Genomic DNA, 18,594 nt, shown 5'->3' on the forward strand with positions numbered 1-18,594 from the left:
AATAAATTCTTGATGACAGAGTCACACTAAGGTATATCAAGCCCTATCCCCATCCTCTTTTTCATTTAAGACCATTCTTTAATATCAGAGAGAGGGGGAGCCATAGTGGGGAACCAGACTTCACTTTCCACAAGAAGGAGCTTAATTTCCTTGGAGACTTGATCCTGCATTATTTGTTCCATAAACAATAATCAATAGTGTTAATATTAAAAAGCCAGAGAAATATATTTCAGTATCTTTTAATGCACATTTTTAGTGAAACGTTATAATCTTATTAGTTAATGAAATATTTACAGATAAAATGACAGGATGTTTGGGGTTTACTATAAAAATTCAACTCGGAGAGAGGGAGCAATAGAACTATCTGCGAAACAAGCTTGGCCAAGAGTTGACAGCTTTTGAAGCTAGATGGACAACTGGGGGTTTATTGTATCATTTTCTCTGCCTTGGTCTAACTTTGAAATTGTCCAAAACGTTAAAAAATCAATGTAAAAAATTACAACCGTGGAAGGACGTTTTTCTCAACATTGCTGTTTGGTTCAGTGAGTGTCAAAAACAAAACAACACACCAAAAACCAAGGCGGCCATACATCATCCGGAGCCAGCTTGGTCTTGGTCAGTTGGAAAACAGGAATGTTCTCCAAGGTTAGTAAACTGTAATCAGTTCCACATCGTTTTCAGGCACCGGAGTTTACAAATCACTGCGGTGTGATTTGTAACTCCATTCATATGTCCCGATGTTCCCCCCCTTGTTTGCTTAGCCGAACAATACTCTGCCACGGCGCATTCAGGACAGACCCCAGGACGCCATTTTACGATCCCTGGCACCGCCCTGTCCTTCCGCATTGTTTTCACAGCTCGGAACGTGCTTCCTTTTAAAAAGTAGAAAAAATCAGCAGCTTACCATTGCCCTTCCACTACTCCTGACATTTGGTGTCTCAAATATGGGGCCGCCGCCTCCTCGGAGAAGCCCTCCTCCGACGGGAATGTGCCTTGGCGAGGCCCGTGGGCTCTCCTTGCCCAAGCCTTGCCCTTCTCTCCACAGCATTTTCCCTCTCAGCTCCGACCCAGACCACTCGGCTTGGGCCCAGATGGGGGGGAAGTGCTGCCATCTTGGCGGTCTCTCCCTTCCTGGTCCTCCAGGCACAGCCTCCCGGGCCCGGTGTGAGCTGGAGACGAAGGTTCCGGGAGCGAGGAAGGTTCCGGGTCCACAGCCCCGTGCCTGGTTGTGCACCTCGCTGGGGCTCCTCACCAGTGGGGTGGTCACCAGCCCTCTCTCCTTAGCTTCCGTCCTCTTTCAGCCTGAGCGATTCTGACTGGAGACCCAGCTTTCCCCCAGTGCCTCACCCAGGGACGGAAGCCACCTCCCAGGCCCTCGCTGGGCCTCCCCTCAGACTTCCCTCCAGCTCTTCCCTTGGGCCTCCCATTTCGGCCATGTGGGCTGCGAAGGTGCTTCTCATTGCAAGGAGGCCCGGTTTCCGGAATCTGCCAGAGGTCGGGGTTTGCTGGGGGCTTTTTCACCCTAAAACCTTTTATTTTATTTTATTTTATTTTAAGATTTTATTTATCTGATAGAGCTCACAAGTAGGCAAAGAGGCAGGCAGAGGGGAGAGGGGGATGCAGGCTCCCTGCTGAGCAGAGAGCCTGATGCGGGGCTCGATCCCAGAACACTGGGACCATGACCTACCTGGGCTGAGGGCATAGGCCTTAACCCACTGAGCCACCCAGGCGCCCCCCTAAAAGCCTTTAAATGGCACGTCTCTCCTACCTCACTGAGGTCTTTCACAAGACACCAAGGCCCAGATAGTTCTAGTGCCTGCTGTCTTCTGAGACGTGCTTCCACAGAAATCGTTGCTCGCGAGCGGGGGACACCTCTTGTTGCCCTGTTTGTGAGCTCGTCATGAGCCCCTTTGCTTTTTCTCATCAACCCTGAGGAAAAGGGCAGTTTTATAAGAGAAACTTTTTTTTTTTTTTTTTTTTAAGATTTTACTCACTTCTTTGTGAGAGAGAAAGATCATGAGCCAGGCTGGGGCGGGGGGGGGGGGGGGGGGGGGCGTGTTGAAGCGGGCTTGCCGCTGAGCAGGGAGCCCAAAGTGGGGCTCCATCCCAGGAAGCAGGGGTCATGACCTGAACCACCCAGGCATCCAGAAAGACATCATTTTATAAGAGAGACGGAGATACAGAGAAGTCCATTGCCCCAGACCACAGCTAGGACAGGGCCCAGCCAAACCCCTCACCACTCAGTCGCTCCCTTACTTGTTGACTGTAGAGATTCACCAGTCACTCATGCTGTACCAGAGCGCATCCAGGGCTAGATTTTGAAATTGAGCTTCCAAGAAAATAAGCATAGGACTTACTTGAGAATAAAATACTTGATTTTCATCTCGTGACTAAAGTGACTTGCAGTCTCCGGTACTCATATATAACAGGCCACAGAAGTCATCGATACACACGCTTGGATTTCATGGCAAAGCTCTTGCTAAACAAACAGAAGACAGAAAGTAAAAACTCTAGATCAGAAGCTTTCCTTTGATAGTGGCAATTCTTTTCATTCCATTCGTTGTAGGGAGGCCCCTTTAAGATCAAACAGACTGTGCACAAATCCTCCAATGCTACTTAACTAGTTGGGCAAGTTACTCATCCTTTTGAGCCTGTTTCTTCATCTTTAAAAAGGAGGATAATGGATCCTTTACATCCGTGAAGTGCTGAGGATAGGGCATGTTGTCTGGACAGCACTTAGTAAGCAGAACTCCCTTTTCTTCCCCTGTCCACCGTAAGTTTATCATGTTAACAATGAAGAGTAAAATGTCTCAGTAATAAGCAAACAAGTCTCGTTCTTTCCCATCCTACACCAAACTGTGCTGGAAACACTATAAATAAGTGACTGAGAGTGTTTTAGTTTCACTGCTTCTTTCTGTAGCCTGTTTGATTGATGTGTTAATGGGAAATGAATGACAAGGTTGCTTGCGGTGAAGGAGTCCTAGGGTGGTTGGGAGCCACACCCTGGATAAAACTGGAAGGAAGGAATTGTGAATCACCCTCCATTCATGGAAAGTTGGATGAAAACATCAGTTGAGAAAAATACTGAGTTTTAGAAAGATGACCGGACTGTCATGACCTCGGGGACCTGGGATCAAGCCCCGCATCTGGCTCTCTGCTCAGCAGGGAGCTTGCTTCCCCCTCTCTCTCTGCCTACTTGTGATCTTTCTCTCTCTCTCTCTCTGTCAAAAAAAGAAATATGACCTGACTATAATTAGTTGCTCTCTTCTTTGCACTTACTACCTTCAGGTAGGACATGAGTTTTCTAATTATCCTTGAAAAATTTTTTATTGAAGCAAATTCCCAAGCTTTTCTTTTGGGGGAAGGAGGGAAAACAGCTTCTCTGTTTGTCGGTTGGTTTGTTGTATTTTAGAAGGGGTAAAAGTATCGATTTACCCTTACCTCTGTCACATTTCAACATGTGATTTCAAAATTGTCTTCAAAGCAATAAAATGATGTTCCAAATCAAAGATAGACTGTGTGAGTTCCAAAAAAGCTTTTCATGAAAAAATAGAGCCATTTGCCCACCTACACTGTTAGTGAAAAGTGCAATGCACCTTTTGGTCAAGGAAGTGATTTTTAGTGTGTCATTTCTATTTTCTGATATACAATATTTGTTGTCAGCCGGCTGTCTACTTGTTTATGGTACAATGTGAGCGCTTTGTATTAACTGGATATATACTGAAATATGTAGGTTCAGCTCTCCTTAAAGGGATAAATGATAATGAATGAATGCAGAATGCTTTAACTGTAGTACATTGTTCAACTGTTAACTCTATAAATGGGAAAAACATATCGTGGATTCCTGTTTTTAAAAATGACCCGTAGCCACTCGTGTTCCAGTACTAGAACATATTTTGGAGGTGGTCAAGTATTTATTTTTTTTATAATGATGCCTGGCTGTGACAGATGGTTTTTGCTGAGACCTAAGAAACTAGACTGTATATTGTTAACGGAAAAACATATTCTCTTAGACGAGTGATATTTTCAATGATTCCTTTCTATAATTAAATATAGATGTTAGCATATAGGCATTGATTTATTTTTGGAAAGTTTGTGATTCATGGGTGGGGAAAGCTCAGAAAACAGATTTCTTAAAAACTAAATTGCTTTCTCTGTAGAATCTGTTAAAAAGACACTTTGGAGCAATAACATTTTTTTTTTTTTAAAGTAGCGGAGAAGTTGGTTTTAAGTAACCCAGGGGAAAGGGTTGTCCATCACAGTGACAGCATTTAGCCGTAATCACCATGTCAGGGACATTTTCTTTACAGGTTCCAGACAGTGAATGAAAGGATTTGCTTGAAAAAGCCTGAGACTATTTTGAATTGTCTGGTCCTGAAATATTTATCAAGCAAGTATCAGTACTTCTCCAAGAAGCGTAACTATGTACCAGGTGGTGTTTCCTGACCGCCATCTTTGAAACTGCTGCCTTTGACCGTGACACAGAGCCGTAGCGCTTAGTTTTAGCAGCCAGTCGTTTCTAATTGTTTTCACTGTTCCCTCTTTTCTATCACAGAATCGGAAGACTTTTTGATGGTACAGAGCCCATTGTTTTGGACAGTCTCAAACAGCATTATTTCATTGACAGAGATGGACAGATGTTCAGATATATCTTGAATTTTCTACGAACATCAAAACTCCTCATTCCTGATGATTTCAAGGTGAGGGATTCACGTTAAATTACCAATAGCATTAAATATGTGATTTGTTTTGATGCGCTCCCCCCAAGACATTTCAAGCTCTACATTTTTAATGTATTACCAACTCTCACGGCATCAGAGGTCGCTGACATGGTTGCACTGTCTTCCTGAAATAGAGGATATGGTCCTTAATGTTTTATGTGACCAGATGAGGACTGATTTTATTTTAAGACTGAATTATAATTTATCTGAGCACAGTGAAAATAAGTTGATGAAATCCAAAGCTTACTCCTGCTAAGTCTTAGTAAGGTAGGAAATACAAGGAGACCTCCTTAGCTTAATAGACTTATTCTCCCAGCTATTTAAAGCAAGTATTCCACTTGACAGTAAAATTTTAGATTGTTCCCTTTGAAGTTAGTAACAAAGGTTAGACAAGAGGAACAAATAGAAAGTGTTAATATTAGAAGGAAATATACACAAATGTAATTTTTGCAGCTGTTAATATTCTTTAAGTAGATCCTAAAGAACCAACTAAATACTGTTAGAACTAATGAAGAACTCATTAAGGCATCTATGTTCAGGATCAATATATCACAATCAATAGCTTTCCTATAGAATAGCAAGAGCCAATCATAAGATGTAATAGAAAGATATATCACTCATAGTAACAACAAAGTTTATAATATCTAGGAACAAACCTAACAAGAAATGGGCAAAGTCTGGTTAAGAAAAGTGCAGATCTCTACCTAAAATATAAAAGAGAAGTTGTATACTTAAGGGAAATTCTGTGTTCTGGGATGGGAAGCTTCCATATTTTTAAGATGTCACCTGTCTCCAGATGATAAATTCAGAACACACCCATTTAAGTCGCAGGTTTTTTTAAAATGAAATTTGATCCATTTATAAAGTGTATGTAGAAGAAACAGAGCTTAAGAATAGCTAAATAAATAATTATGGATGATAATATTGGTGGTCATGGCAGGCTGTGGCAGATGTATCCTACCAGACATCAGAACATACTAGAGAGCTAGAGTAATTAAAAAATGTCAGGGTCTGGAGACAGATGTGTGTATAAAGAAATTTGGCATATTGAAAAGGTGGTAATTCAATCAGTGGGAAAACAAAGGAATAATGAGTAATTGGCACTGAGATAGTTAGCACAGAGATATTTGGAAAAAGTGTAAAGCCAAAGCCATATCTCATGTCAAATTCACAGATACTTCAGAAATAAACATAAAAATTAAAACTGTAAAAAATACCAGAAAAAAATAAAGGAACTTCTGAAAGCATAATTTTGAGGCAGAGAGGGCCTACCCAAGGAAGACTTAATACCCAGAACATAGCCTTTAAAAAAAAAAGTAGAATTAAAGACACCACATATAAAAAAATAAAAAATAATACATAAATAAACCACATACAAATAAAAGACATGTGTTAGACTACAAGAAATATTTACTATAAAATGTTAATATCATTAATAAGAGAGGTTCCTAAAATTTATAAGAAACCTATAGACAATCCAACGGAGAACATTTTTAGATAGAAACAAATCTCCCAAAGAAAAAATATGGAAATTGCCTACAAACATTGGAAAAGATAATTTAATCTCTGTAGACTCAAAGAAACAAAAATTGAGATACCCCTTTTTATTTATTGGATTGGCAAAAATGTAAAAAATTATTAATATACAGTGTTGGGGATATACATTGTGGTTGGGAATAAAAATTTTTGGAGGGCAGTTCAACAGTTCTTAAGTTTTCAACCATACATACTCTTTGATCAAGCAGTTTGGAGTCTGTTAGTTTATTTTCTAGAAATAGTTGCATAAATATGCAAAGATACATGTATGTGTGATGTTTATTTTGGTCATATTATTTGTAAAAGCAAAAACTTGATACAACGAAAAAAAATGTTCAGCAATGGCACATACTCACCAATAGCTCTGTTATCTGATGTGGGGTGGGGGGTGGGGGAACCGCCAAGATTTTTGTCATTCAGTGAAACTACTAAGTTTCAAAAGATGCATAGCCCAATTCGTGTTTATGTAAAAATATGTGTGCGTAAATACACAAAAAAGATCCAGAAGATTAGATCCCAAATCGTAGGGCCTCGGGAGGGCCTCCGTCCATCCTCTCCTTCAGGATATTGAGCCGTGGGGCACCTGCCAAGTATACATTTGGTGAGGAAATGGGAGAGAAAGAGTCAGAACCACAACTAGCGCGCGTGGGCACTTCCGGCAGCCGTGAAATCAGCCTGAGGCAGCACGTGACCCCACGGCTCCCCTCGACCAGGGCCGGCTCCCCCCACCAGGGCCGGCTCCCCCCACCAGGGGCCTCCCAGAGTGCGCCTGTGCCGGTGCTGAGTGCCATTCGGCTTTAAAGACAGACGAAGTTGGTTTGTGCAACACGGCTCCTTATGAAGGCAAGCTACTTTATCAGTGCTGATCTCTTCCAATTCCGGAAGGAAAACATATTGGGAGTCTGTTTCTCAGATGGCACCATCCTGGAGGGTTTTCAGGGGTAATTTTGAATGTGTCTTTTTTTTTTTTTTTTTTCCCCTTTCTGTGCCGACTTTTGAACCTCTTTCCTGCCTTCCCTTCATGCCACCTCACTCACTGGCGAGCATCTCACGCAGAGGCCAAAGGGAGGTTTCCCACCTGCAGCCCCCAGTGGAAGCCTGGGGACACACCTGCGCAGACACAAGCAGAGAGAGCTGGCCGGGGGTAGGTGCGGGCCTCACAGCAGACGCAGGTGGAGCAGAGAGCTGTTAAGAAAGTCAGCACTGCTTCTAGAAAGCAGGCTCTGGCCCCACATGGAGACAGAAAGTGGGGCTGAGTTCTGCACTGGACACAGGGCGTGAGGGGAGGGAGGAGAGGAGGGGGCCTGCTGTCCGGGGGCACGGACTCAGCAGTGGCCCCCGCCAGTAATGAGACCTGGCGCCTCGAATGTCAGGTGTTCCCCAATCAGGTCTAGGCTTCTGGCGTCGGAGAGCAAGGAAGCAAGTAGAAAAGGAAGGGCTGAAAGTGTCATATGGCAACAGTCGGGGGGCCAGTGTGTTCCTTATCACTCCTGTGTTCCTAGAAGGAATGCAGTGGACTTGGGGGAAGGGGTGAAGGAAGGACATTTCACTTTTAGTTCTGTGTGAGGGTGATTGCATTTCGAAATGGCCACTCAGAATCTCTATGTGGAGAGTTCATTGGCTCCTCAAGCTGTCATAAGCTGGCCGTGTCCGCCGCCCCCCCCCCCACCCCGCTACCACTGTGAGACCTGCTCCCTTTCTTTGTGTCCCGTCTCTGTAAAACATGTCGGAATCCACCTGCCTGCTCTAGGCAGGGACCTGGAAGTCATTCTGCACTTTGTCCCCGTCTTCACCCCCCCAAACACAATCCGACAGTGAGCCGGTCTGTACTACTTTCCAGAAACTTCTCGAGTCAGTTCCTTCTTCTCATCCCTCCTCCCTATCCAAAGCTCAGCTCTCTGGATGACTTGGAGTAGCGTCCTCACCGATTGCCCTCTCCCACCGTTTCCCCCTCGCGTCTTCTCTCCATGTTGAGGCCGGGAGACATTTCCTCATCAGACTTTTTATTTCAAGACCATTGTAGACTCTCGTGTAGTTTAAGAAGAAATAGTAGATCTTATGTTATGCAGTTCCCACCAGTAGTAACAGCTTGCAAAATGATAGTACAATGGCACAACGAGGATGTTGACCTTGATATAGTCAAAGCACAGAACATATCCGTCATGGCAGGGATCCCTCCTGTTACCCTTTTTAGCCACACCCTTCTCCCTCTCCCCCTCCTCTGCCATCTTCCACCCCATCCCTCACCAAGGGACACTTTCTGAAAAAAGTAGAGTTATCATGACTTGCTCCTGCTTGTAACTCTACAGAGGCGTCCCATTCATTTTTCATGGAGCAAAGCGGCATATCCTTGCCAGAACCCACAGGACCCAGAATACTCCAGCCCGTGTTCTCTACCCGTACCCCCCGCACCCAGCTCTTACTTACACATATGCCCTACAGGAATTTCCTTAGTTCCACAAGGATGCCATATTCTTGCCCCCTTCAAAGAGACCATTCTGTCTGCCGAATGCCCTTTTCCTGGCTGCCTTTATGTTATCCGGGCTCATTGTATTCATCACTAAGCTATCCCTGCCTAGTCCAGCTTAGGTTTGCCTGTACCCTGCGATTCTCCCTGTGGTCACACATGTGCATTTGTAATTATTTGTCTTCACTGTCTGGCTCTGTGTACCCAACTATAAGTTATACACGCTTTTGGCTACAGGTGTTCGAATAGCCAATCAGCAGTGCCTTAAACTAACGGAGATTTGTTTTTTTCTCACATAAGAAATCAGAGGTCCATGGTTTTGACAGTGGTGTCTTCTCAGTGGCCTCATAGGGATGAGGACTCTGTCTTTTTGTTTTACCATCTTCAGTGTTGATATTTTGGCCTCACACTTGTCACCTCAAGGTCATAAGGTGCCTGCCGCAGCTCCAGGCATCACATCCTCATTCCAGGCAGGAAAATGAGCCAAAAGCCTTTTTAACTCACAAAATTTCTGTCCTTGTCAGAAGATTCCCCAGTAGACTTTCCCTTTATCGGTCAGTGGCTAGAACTGAGCCTCCCTGACAGGCAGAGGAGGCTGAGAAAGGGGTGTTTTTCTTTTTTAGCTTTTGTAGTCAGAGAAATGAGCAAAGGGTAGGGGCTGGGAATAGACTGTCCCACTAGCTCAGCCCTGGCACATAGGAAGCACGTGAAGGTTTATGACATGAGTGAATGAATGCACGGATGGATACATAAACGAATGACATGAGACCCACATTCAAACCAAATTTGGTTCCTACCCCATACCTGCTCATATAATTTCTTACATCCAAACTCTGGAGATCTTATATATATATCCGGACTCTCTTCCTTGTAAGGGTCTCCCAGGCATGGACTTTTTATGTTTTCTAAAGGACATTGTGCACTGGGCACATAATAATTACTTAGTATTAATTAACTTAAATACAGCAGGAGTCACAGGAGACCAGAAGCAACACACTAATTTATAGGACTAATTTATTGGACGAAAGGGCAGATTAAAAAAAAGTGTGTATAATACCATCATCCTAAGCAACTTACATGGGTAAAATATTAATTTATAATTTCATGATTAAGAAAGATGCAGACTCCAGGAAATACAGAGCAGCGAATGGGGAATTATAGTTAGAACATGATGACAGCCATTTGTCGGGAGTCGCAGTGTGTCCCAGAAATGGAGCTAGGTATTGTGAACCCCTTCAGGGTGTTATTTTGTTCTTGGAGAGCATTGAAGTTAGATGTAGGGAGACAGACTTCCTCATGGGAGTTAGGCTGCAGCGGATCCCTGACCACAGTCCCTTGAGGGTTCACCCAGTGAACCAGATGGGCAAGGTGACGGCTCTGCACCTTTCGAGCTCCCTGAGGATTCCAGAGCCCTGCTGTCCATCAATTCTAAGTGCAAAACATAGCCATTAATTGCCCAAGGATTTAGCTGTAGCACACGCTTGGGGAAAAAGACAAAAAGCATGTCAAATGGAACTCACATCTCCCAGGGCCCTGAAATGTTTCCCATGGAAGCTCCAGGTGATAGGCTATAAATTACGGGGCATTCTGGAACCTGGAGGAGCAGCAGAAGGAGAGTGGAAGCTGAGGCGGCCATTCAGCTCCTTGGCTGATGGTGAAATTGAAGCAGCTTGTGCCGACCACAAACGCAGACGTACGCACAAATGAGCTCTCAGTCTGCCCGTCCCTGAACAGCACAACAGGTGCTTTCTTCCTCACGGGAGTTCATTTCCTGACCTGGGAGAAGGGACGTGGCATGAGGAGAGAATCTGTCTTAACTAGGTTTGGTAGGGAAAGCATTCCTTGATTTCTGGCTCCCCTCTCCAGCTCTTGAATGGTGGATTGGAGTGAATGTGTACAACGCTGACATCATGGCGTCCTACCTCCCCGCTAAAATGCCACTGTGCACATATGCTGTATGCACTAGATCCCCACTTACCAATTTAGGTCATCGTTGAAGTGGCAGCTGCTCGTGCCCTGCTTCCGCTGGAAGGCACTGGAATCTCTTCTCGAGTAAGTGATTGTAGAACTTCCCTACTCTGTTTTATTATGAAGGTGACTGTCCTTGGTTTCCCTCCTCCCACTGATAAGGACTTGTTCATCGTTGCTTCATTTTCTGCTTACCTACATGTGTTATCTAGGCAGACACACACATTTGTAATTCCCAGTACACCAGGAGTCCGGAATTTTGGTTCCCTTTTCGATGGGGAATCACAAAAAATTACCTCTTTCTAGCCTTGTGTTCTGAACATCCTTGGTAAGTGTCCCCCACATTGCTAGCATCTTTTATGGTCACAGCTGAATGTCCACAGATAAGATAAAGAAAAATTTGCTTATAGACAGTCCACAACTTACCTATCCCTGGCTTAAGTTAAAAAAAAAAAATGAATCTGTTCTTTCTAATAAGCTGTTCGTATTATAGAAAAGGATATGCACATTGTAGAAAATTAGAAAAGCGTCTAAGCCCCATATTCCCATCTCTCGGAGATTGCCAGTATTAAAATCTTAGTGCATGCATGGCCTTCTGCTCTTTTCCTGTCCTTACTTCTGACAGTAATCTCTATCTTCCTCTTTCAATGAAATCAGACTTTCTCTAATACTGGAACCATATTCAGATTTCCCAGCTTGACCCCAGACTGTCTTTGTGGGCAGTTTCTCCAAGATGTGTCTGATGTGAGACTGCATATCGAATCCAGTTATGTTCCTTCCTTTTATTACCTAGCATAGTCTGTCACTTTTTATAAGATGCTGACTCGCTGAAGAAACCGGGTCAGGTACCCCACAGAGAGCCCCTCTTCTGGATTTGTCTGGCTGCCTTGTCATAGGTAGTTTGGTTCGTTACTGTAACTTCTGATTCCCTATAAACTGCAAATTATATCTGAAGGCCTGACAGGTTTAGGGTAAACATTTTGGTGAGAATACATCTCTGATGATATTGTGGACCTCATATTACATGGCATTAGTAACCATATGTGTTTGAAGGCTAGCACATTTGTTAACGATCTCGGTCAAGCTCTGAGTTTCTCCTCTCGCGCTATTAGCGTTTTGAGCCAGATGGTTCTCCGTGGCGGGGCTGTCCTGTGTTACAGGATGTTGAGCAGGATCCATGGCTTCCACCCACCACATGCCAGCAGCACATACCCAGCTAGGACAACCCAGAACGTCTCCAGACTTGGCTAAATGTCCTCTAGGGTCAAAATCAGCCCCAGCTGAGAACCAGGAAGAAAGAGAGGAAGGACGTTTTGATGGGAAGCTTATCACGTAGAATTAGCGGGAGCATTCTCTCTCAGGGCGACTCTGAGGCCCTCAGACTTGGGAGGCCATCAAGTCCTTCTAGAGGGCCATCCGTGGCTCTGCCCCAACAGGGCGGGGGGTTTCTTTCCCCATCCTTGGTTCTGCAGAGGCCATCTGACTGGCTCTAGGGGCTCCAGTGCTTAGGCGTTGGCCAGTCTGCTATGGCAAGCACACGTGGCTTCTAGGCGCTCACTCTTGAGGGTCAGACTTTCTTGGAGAAGGCAGAGTGGTCAGCTGGGTAGACCTCCAAGAATTCTCTTCTCCAGTATCTAAGAGAGTGCCCCCTTAGGACGGCTGCCCCAGCCCATTGTCTCAGCTGCCGTCCCCTAGTACTTGCGTTCCTGAGGCAGAGACTATGACTTGTAGGACCCCTGCCCAGGGCCACTTCTCTTCCTCTCCCGAGCACACTCCCTCAGAGGCAAGGCCAGCTGCAGCACCCAAAGAGGAGGGTTGGGAGGCAGGCAGAACAGCCAGCTGGCAGCCCCAGCACCATCTCAGATGGCATCTCTAGCCCCTGCTCTCACCCCGCCCTACACACCAGGTCTCACCCCTGCAGTTAGTATCCCGGTGAATCGCCAAGCCGGGGTGTGGCTTGAGAATGCAGATGGATCTGCTCTCAGCTCCACCACAAACACCCCATCATTATCCCCTGTGTCTACCCTGCCTTTCTCTAGGAGATTGACAGGTGCTGGGGGAGGGAGACAGTGGTCAGGTGGAGAGGGGACGCCTTGCCACTGCTTCTGTTTCCTTTACTAGCTGAAATCCATTCAGGCTGAAGGTCAGGCTGGATATCCTGCCCCCCCCCCCCACTCCTGGAAAATCAGGAGTAGTCAGGAGAAGCTGGAAGTTGGCGCTGCTGGATGGGAAAGAGGCCTCCTGGCCGGAAGTCTCATATTGGTAGCAGGGGGAAAAGGATCAAGTGGGCCAGGCTTCCAGGGCTTTGAAGAAAGGAAAGGGGGTTGCAGGGGGTGGGAGGGATAAACAGGTAGAGCACAGAGAGGGTTAGGGTAGTGCAACTACTCTGTATGGTGCCATTCGTGGTGGGTACATGTCATTATATGTGCGTCCAAACCCACAGACTGAACAGTGGCAAAAGTGAGTCCTAGTATGAACTGTGGACTTCAGGTGACCATGTAGGCTCATTGGTTGTAACAGATGCACCACTGTGGTGGGAGATGGGTGTAAGGGAAATCTCTGTACTTGCCCTTCAGTTTTATGTATGTATGTGTGTACGTATTTACAGATTTTATTTTAAAGAGGGAGAGAGCAGGGGGAGGGCTAGAGGCACCAGGAAAACTTCCGTGCTGAGCATGGAACCCCAAGCAGGGCTCGATCTCACGACCCTGAGATCAGGACCTGAGCAGAAACCAAGGAGTCAGACGCTTAACAGACTGAGCCAATGAGGCGCCTATTGCCCCTCAGTTTTAACTGTGAACCTAAAACTGCTGTAAAAATATTAAGTCCTTTTAAAGAAAAAAGGAAGAAAGAAGGGAAGAAAAGAGAGAGAGAGAGGGAAGGAAGGAAGGAAAGAAGGAAGATTGCAGAGCCAAGGAAATTAAGAATTTTAGACACCCCAAATTTGAAATACTGGAAAAATTTATGGTGGCCCACCTTCCACCAAAAAACAAAAACAAACAAACAAAATAACAACCAAAAAAATTAAAACTAAAGGAAGTTAAGTCCCACAGAGATTTTTTTTTTCCCTATGACTACTACCTGGATTCTATTTTTGAAATGTAAAATATAAAATCCTTCATTTCTCTCATTTTCTTGGTGCCCCTGCTTTGCAGGCGCCCTGATAGGTACACTTCTGCCCTCTGGGGAGCCAAGCACTGCCTGGGAGGCTCGGGATGGACTGGACATGTTCCCCAGAGGAAGACCCTTTTCGTACCTCCAGCATCTAGCATGGCATCTGGCACACGAACAGATTTTAAAATGAACAAGTGGCTGAGTTGCCTTTTGAGTAAAAGGATGTGCCAACTACTGTGTGTAAAACTTCCAAGGCCATCAGGAGTTAAATAAATCTCTGTTGGGTGGAACCAGTAAATGTGTGCGGGCAAGCTGAGTAATGACCCCCAAGGGGGTCCCGGTCCTAATCCCCGGAATGGATGACCTTAAGTGGCCAAAGGGACTTTGCAGCTGTGATTAAGAGTCTTGAAATGGGGAGATTATCCTGGATAATCCAGGTGGGCCCAGTGGAATCACAAAGGTCCTTACAAGGGAGAGAGGGAGGGAGGAGGGTCAGAGTCAGAGAAGAGGTGAGGAAGGAAGTAATGTGATTGTTGGCCAGGAGCCAAGGAATGCAGGCAGCCCCTGGATGCTGGAAAGGGCCTGAAAGCCTTTGTTCCCTAGAGCCTTCTGAAGGAAGGCCGCCCTGCCTCCCGGGAGCTCGACTGACTAGCCCTAAGCCCCATCTCAGACTTCAGACCCCCTGGACTGTGCAAGAGTGAATCTGTGTTGTTTTAAACCACCAAATTTGTGGTCATTTCTTACAGCAGCAGTTGGAAACGAATGCACGGTGTATATCCCTTTCCTCCCTCTAGGGAGAATGTTTTCTGAATTCCAAATATTTAATCAAGAAATCAGCTTTCAAAACTTGGTCTGTTTGCATTTTGGAGTCCACCCGTATTTACCTTCTTGTTCCATGTACCTCTCTCCAGGGTCTTGGCAAAGCCCAATTTGTTTGTCTGTAAAATGGGATCTCGATCTTTCTTCCTTTCTTTTCTTTTCTTTTCTTTTTTTTTTTTTTTTTTTAAGATTTTACTTATTTATTTGACAGAGATCACAAGTAGACAGGGAGGCAGGCAGAGAGAGGAGGAAGCAGGCTCCCTGCAGAGCAGAGAGCCAGATGCGGGGCTCAATCCCAGGACCCTGGGATCATGACCTGAGCCAAAGGTAGAGGCTTTAACCCACTGAGCCCCCCAGGTGCCCCGGGATCTTGATCTTTCTGTGCCTCAAAAAACCACTGTAAACCTCAAAAAGATTTATTTTAAAAACATGTATTCTAGGATTTTAAAGTTATTTAAACATGATAATAGGTTTTCCTTTATCTGGATATGAGGCTAAGCAAGAAATTTGAATGACGCTTCCTAAATGAAAGAAGATAAAATTGGCACACAAGCAGGGCAGAGGAATGATGGCAACCAGTACATCCTGGAGTTGCTTTGTTGAAAGCAGATATGGTTGCTTTGGATTCATTTCCCTCAAAAGAAAATCTGGGCTCAGGGGCGCTTGAGTGGCTCAGCTTGTTGAGCGTCCGACTCTCGGTCTTGGCCCAGGTCATGATCTCAGGGTCATGAGATGGAGCCTTCCATGGGGCTCTGTACTCAACTTAGAGTCTGCTTGAAATTCTCTCTCCCTTTCCCTCCCCGCTCTGCCCTCCTCCCCCTGCTCATACTCTCTCTCTAAGATAAATAAACAAAATCTTAAAAAAAAAAAAAAGGAAAGAAAGAAAAGAAAGGAAATCTGGGGCCAAACTTGCTACTGCTCTATAAAATCCTGCTCAATCCCATCTCGTACCTTGAGGATGAAAGACCGAGTTGTCTAGAGGTTGTAAAAGCCAAAGAAGGGAATGGAGGGTGTTGCCAGATAGGGACCAAGGTGTAAGGAAAGATTTCAAAAGATTCAGAGAGCAGAAGGAAATGAGCATGAGGTCAGAGAGTCCAAAGGGAAGCTTGATAAAACAATAAAATATATGGGACATAGACAATACAACTAACTGATCCTGACTGAGGAAGGAAAGGAAAGCCGCAGTGGACACCGAGCCTGCTCTGCAGGGAGTTCGCCCATGAGCTGAGGCTGGAAGCATGCTAACGTTAGGAAGCAAAGAAAGACGCATCAAAAGGAGCCTGCCAAGAAAACAAATGGCCAGTGTGAGCTTAACTATGCAGAAAATGGTAACGACAAGAATGGCCTTTTTAGTTCTTGAGCTGGGAGACACTTGGAGGCAAGTGAACGTTGTGGGGCTGATGGTCAAACAGAGCCTGCGTGCTCGGCTGCTTTCTAGTACCTGCTGGCCCAGCGCAGACGGCCTCTGCCCCAGAGACCCGAGGGAACAATGTGGTAAAGGGAGCGATGGAACCAGATGGTCAAGTAGAGGTGGTCAGGCACACCTGGTGGCCTGAGATGGCTCAAGGCCAGGCCCATGAGTTAGCATCCCAGGGTACAGGATGACCTTCAGGGGACCTCTTTAAGCTACACTTTAAAAACTACTGGCAGAATCCTTGAGAAGTCACTGAATGGGACCAAAAGTCTACTAAGGGCCAGTGTTCCCCTCATTTTCCAGGAGCAGAGAACGATGAACATGGGCCACATGGTGTAGGGAGCACTCTGTCAGTCCACGGCCAGACCTCGGAGCAGATGGCCCATGTGGCTTCTGAATTCAAAGGGAAAAAGAAAGGGGTGAGGATTCAGAGTGAGCATAGAGGATTTGTCACCCCAGGTCCTGCCAGCCTTACTACCTTCAGATTATGGTGGACAGACCGGTGGATCAGGACACTGTCTGGATATAGACTCTGTGTATCAGGCCTGATAGCACCTTCACTATGACTTATTCCTCTCATTTTATAGATAAGGAGAATCTCTGGGTGGTTTGGAGACTATGGCCCGTCCCACATGTCCAGCCTTCCCCTGGGAGGTCCATCTGAACACATAGTATTTCAACCAGACACCCAGCAAATGCCACAACTGGGGGCTGGCTGATCTCAGAATTATAGGTTTTATAACTGTTTGAATAGCCTGAGTCCAGAGTCTTAATTTATTACCCAAGCATCAGCCTGAACCAAGGCCTGCAAGTAGCTCACTCCTGTCATTGCTTTTAAGAAATGATTCACATATAGAAACAGAACACTCGGTTCAGAATGACCGAAATAGGGGCGCCTGGGTGGCTCAGTGGGTTAAGCCGCTGCCTTCAGCTCAGGTCATGATCTCAGGGTCCTGGGATCGAGCCCCGCATCGGGCTCTCCGCTCAGCAGGGAGCCTGCTTCTTCCTCTCTCTCTCTGCCTGCCTCTCTGCCTGCTTGTCATCTCTCTCTGTCAAATAAATAAATAAAATCTTAAAAAAAAAAAAAAAAAAAAGAATGACCAAAATAACGAGAGCAGGAGCAGAATGTTGGATGAAAGAATGGACATTTCTCAGTGTGTTGGAACAAATTCCAGAACCTACAGTAGGCAGTCTGAAGAGGGGTAACTAATGGAGGATTTAAAATTTTTCACAAATGTTGCAAGAGGACCTCGCTCAGGAGCAGCTCTTCTAGAAAGTTCTGGAGACTTCACTGTAAGCAAAACATAAACCAGTAGGATAATAGACACCAAGAAGATTAATACAACCTTATGCCATGTGGTATGCAGAATGATGGCCCCCTAAAGACATCCACATCGTAATTCCAGGAAGCCAGGAATATGTCATCTTCCATGGCAGAGGGGACTTTACAAATGTGATTAAGTGAAGGGTCTTGAGATGGGGAAATGATTGTGGATAATGCAGATGGACCCAGCGTGCTCACCAAGGGTCCTTCTGAGTGAAAGGGCGAAGCAGGTGGGTCAGAGTTGGAGAAGATGTGACAATAGTAGAGGCAGGAGTGATGCGGGACCCCAGGCCAAGGAGTGCAGGCTGTCTGTACAACTGAAAAAGGCAAGGATGTGGATTCCCCTCCAGAGATACCACCTTAATGACCCATTGTAGGCTTCCAGCTCCCAGGACTGTAAGAGAATAAATGTGTGTGGTTTTAAGCCACTCGGTGTGTGGTAGTTGTTGCAGCAGCCATAGGAAATGAATGCAGGCTGCTTTAAGACTGGTTAGAATGTCTAGCCAAAATAATAATAACAACAACAATAATAAAGAATTCCCAGCCAAGCAAAGGTTTTACAGTGGACCCATTAGATCACATCTGAAATGTCAGGTTCAGTTCCAGTTTGGGTTTTCAGAAGTATGTTGATAAAGTCAGGCACATTCCAGATGTCGGAGGACCTCTAAGTCATAACAAATAAGAAAGAGCTGAAAAGATTGGGTATTTTCAGCCTGAATGATATTAAGACATAACTGTTGTCTTCAAATGAGTGAAGGGTTCACATGTCAAAGAAAATTTAGGATCACTGTAACCCCTGATGAATTTGAATTAAGTTGGAATTACAGGGGAATTCAGGTCATTCTAACCAAGAAATTTCCAGAAGTGTAGTAAGAGCGGCCAACAAAGTAAATGCTATGCCCTGTTAGATAGTAAGCTTCCCATCACTGGAAGCATTTAATCAGAGGCTAATGGCCACTATTCAGCAGTGTTTGAAAGAATTCCTCCATAAGGTCAAGGATGGTCGATAAGACTGCTCTAAGGAATCTCAGATTGTAGACTTGATGACATACTTTCACTGGAGTCCAGGTTCTTCCTCGTGCTGTAATTTTTAATTCTCATAGGAAAATAAAAAGCAGTAACAGAAATTCTCACTTCTGTTGCTTGTGTAACCGTCAATGCTGTTTTTAAGTCTCCTTGAGAGCTGTCATCTTGATAAGTAAAGATCGAGGTCACTGTCTCACAGTCAATA

The 18,594-nt window shown here is 45.1% G+C and overlaps 1 protein-coding gene across 4 annotated transcripts in view; it reads left to right on the plus strand.

Moving 5' to 3' along the window:
- Positions 1 to 18,594, plus strand: part of KCTD1 (potassium channel tetramerization domain containing 1) — a 180,787-nt gene that overhangs the window by 152,271 nt on the left and 9,922 nt on the right. For all 4 annotated transcript variants that reach the window (XM_082698889.1, XM_082698891.1, XM_082698888.1 and 1 more), the window contains exon 3: positions 4,556 to 4,700. In XM_082698889.1, the coding sequence (XP_082555015.1) occupies positions 4,556 to 4,700 (145 nt within the window). The remainder of the gene's footprint in view (positions 1 to 4,555; positions 4,701 to 18,594) is intronic.

This window comes from Mustela nivalis (genome assembly GCF_964662115.1).
Source record: "Mustela nivalis genome assembly, chromosome: 14".
NCBI classification, from domain to species: domain Eukaryota; kingdom Metazoa; phylum Chordata; class Mammalia; order Carnivora; family Mustelidae; genus Mustela; species Mustela nivalis.